The 3,266-nt window shown below is 25.1% G+C and overlaps 1 protein-coding gene across 1 annotated transcript; it reads left to right on the forward strand.

Annotated features, from left to right (window-relative positions):
• Positions 1-251: 251 nt before the first annotated feature.
• Positions 252-3,184, forward strand: LOAG_13633 (hypothetical protein; the record flags this gene model as incomplete). Its single annotated transcript, XM_003149139.1, has 7 exons — positions 252-304; positions 713-860; positions 1,109-1,222; positions 1,925-2,002; positions 2,105-2,200; positions 2,520-2,626; positions 2,965-3,184. The coding sequence occupies 7 exons, from the start codon at positions 252-254 to the stop codon at positions 3,182-3,184; spliced, it is 816 nt and encodes a 271-aa protein (XP_003149187.1).
• Positions 3,185-3,266: the final 82 nt, after the last annotated feature.

Here is a 3,266-nt window from a genome sequence, read left to right on the forward strand (position 1 = left end):
TTAGCATTCTATTCAATAAATTAAATTCAGCATTTGAAGATATGAGAATTTCATAAGGAATCATTTAAACTAATTAAAAAGAGCTATTTTATTTGATTAACATTATGAAATATGTTATTACGAGATATTATGATAAAAACTATTAAAGTAAATCATTTGAAAATTAAGCTAATTAAGATAAATGATTAAATTGATGTAATTAATAATTTGAATATTAACAGATAATAATATCAATTGTTATCTCACATTTCATGAACTTTCACACATATCATGGTGTACCAATTGTTGGTAAAATTCCTACCACGTAAGCTATTTCTTCAATCATTTATAATAAAAATTCCCTGAAATTTTTCTATCTTGATAATTTCATTACCATTGATTGTTAAAAATTTTTAATTGAAGATTACTAAATTTTATTTGATTTAATTTTCTAATTTAATTTAATTTCTTTAATTTTTCATCGAATCCGATAGTTTATCATATTTTATTTTTACATTTGAACTATCCTTATTAATTGATTAACTTTGTCATATTTTGTCCGTCCGTTTAAACTACTTCAAATTTCACTTATAAATTAAATTTATCATATCCATTTTGTATATTTAAACTGTCAAAATTTTATCTTATCAATTGAGTTTATCATTTCATTTTTATATTTGAACCATTCGAATTTTAATTCATCAATTAATTACTAATTATTTCCTATAATTAGGTTACCCAAACCAAGATTACCTCGTTTTGATATTGTCGCTGATTGTTTCCCATATGCTATCGGTATTGCTGCTGTTACTGTTGCTATTCATATATCGATGGCTAAGATGTTAGCTAAACGAATGAAATATGATCTTGACGCTAAACAGGTTAAATTATCGTCAGAAATTTTGATATGTTTAAAATTTTCATTTGAAAATTTAATTTGGCTAAATTTTTACTTGTTGAAAATTCATAAATTATAACTTTCTGCTAATGTATTTGTCGCATATTTTCTTCAATTTTCAAGTTTGATTTAAATTCTTACCAATCTTTGATTATAAAAAGTTAAATTTAAAAAAAATTTGACTACAAAAAAATTAAATTAAATTTTTTTTTTATACTTTCGCTCATTCAGGAGCTATATGCATTAGGTTTTACAACAGTTCTCAGTAGTTTCTTCCCTATTTATCCGGTAGCTACAGCTCTTGCTCGGACAATGGTCAGTGTTGAAGTTGGCACAAGAACTCAGGTTAGCATTTTAGTTGTGATAAATTAGTCCAGGCTCTAAAAAAATATGCCTTCAATAAGGATAAAAATAAAGGGCCTAATTTTTAGCGTTATGTAACCTTTTGAAGTTTCCTTTTTTTTTTGTCGCATTAATTATTGAGCATAATTATTGCTTTATTAGCAATAGCTAATCCATTCGTTTTGGTATCATCAAATGAAACAAAATTTGTTTTAGGTTTGAAAAAAAAAGGTTTGCCTGAAAACTAAATAGTATGTATTGATATGTTTTATCAGCAAAAAAAAGATCATAAAAGTAATTTTACTGGTCACTAAATTGTAAGATAGAAATATAAAACAGGTCGTATCCTATAATTTACTGACCATTAATTTTACTGGTCACTAAATTGTAAAATTGGAGTGGAATGGAAGATTTGTTGGTAATTTTTAAACAAACACTTTTTTTTTTTGATTTTTCATGTTGTTTTTATCAGTTGTTTTTTCAATGTCTTTCCAAATTATTACTTCATTTTTTTACTTCAGTATTTCCACTTTAAAATGTAATCAATCAATTTCTGATTTTATAATTTTCAATGAGTATTTTAATTCTCATATTTAGGTACGTCAAAGATTTTTACTTCGAAAGGATGCGATATTTGAAAAGTCATCGTTGACCAGTGTAGTGGACATTGCTATTTTTGAATCGTATAAATGATCAACTTTTCAGTTTTCTGCTGTATCAAGCTGTTTATTATTGTTGGCGGTTATTCTAGTCCTTGGACCGTTACTGAATGCATTACCAATGGTTGGATATTTGTTCAGTTTAAAAACTTTGAAAATTAAAAATTCAATGAAAAAAAATTTTTGAATTTTAAATTGGAAACAATGAAATTACAACATACTGCAGTGTATATTGGCTGTTATTATTCTGATGTCACTTCGTTCGATGTTTCAAAAATTTACCGAATTACCAAAAATTTGGCCTGTTTCTAAAATCGATTTCGTATGTTTCATTAATTAATTAATGTAGTAAATTTGATCCTTTCAAGAGAAAAAAAATGTTTTAATTAAAATTTGTAAAGATTTTTTCTTGTTGCCTTTCAGTGAATTTTCAACAAATTTTAAAAGAAATTGAAAATTTATTAGGGAACTTATTGAGAAATTTGATAAAAATTCACTGATATAAATTTATTTAGCACCTTAACATTCATTTATAAATTATTTATCAGTGATAAAAGTAATCTGATATCCATTAGCATTCTTTCATTTTAAAGAAGAAACAATAATATATTAGCTATTAAAATTAATTGGATAATTTGCAGCTTATTTGGCTTGTAGCATTTGTGACAACTGTTGCATTTGATGTTATGATTGGTTTGATAATTTCAGTTCTTTTTGCTTTAATGACACTTATTTTCCGATCACAATGGTATGGATTATTCTTATATTTGTTGTTTTCAAATTATAATTAACTACATTTAAATAATTACAAACTATTAAATGTGTTTTCCTTTTTTTTAAATGTAATATGTAAAAAAAAAATGTAAAAGCATTCAGGGAATTGAAATTAATTAGAATCGAAATATAAAAGTAATATATTCAATAGAGATAACACACATATATACTTCCGGTGTACGATACAGAATCAAAAATCATAATATTTGACATCCGGAAAAGAAAAAGTGATTAATGTTTTGTGCCCGGAAAATAAAAAGTGATTAGTATTTCATATTCGGAAAATGAAAATTGATTAATTTAATGTTACAGGCCACGTTGGGAAAGATTAGTTCAATTATCAGCATCTAAACCATATTTTGATAATCCAAAACGTTATATCGCAGAAGCAAATAATCCTAATATCCGATTATATCGTTTCGAATCACCACTATTATTCAACAATGTGGAACGTTTCAAATTAAGCATATATAATGCGATAAAGGATTGGGACAGTAAAGTTGATACAATTGTAAGAATTATATTGAATTGAAAAAGGAAAATCAATTTGACGTTTTCTATTTCAAAATATCATCTAACTTCAATTCAAATGAAATAGTATTGATGGATAGTTT

This window comes from Loa loa, assembly GCF_000183805.2.
Source record: "Loa loa unplaced genomic scaffold supercont3.613, whole genome shotgun sequence".
In the NCBI taxonomy this organism is placed as follows: Eukaryota; Metazoa; Nematoda; class Chromadorea; order Rhabditida; family Onchocercidae; genus Loa; species Loa loa.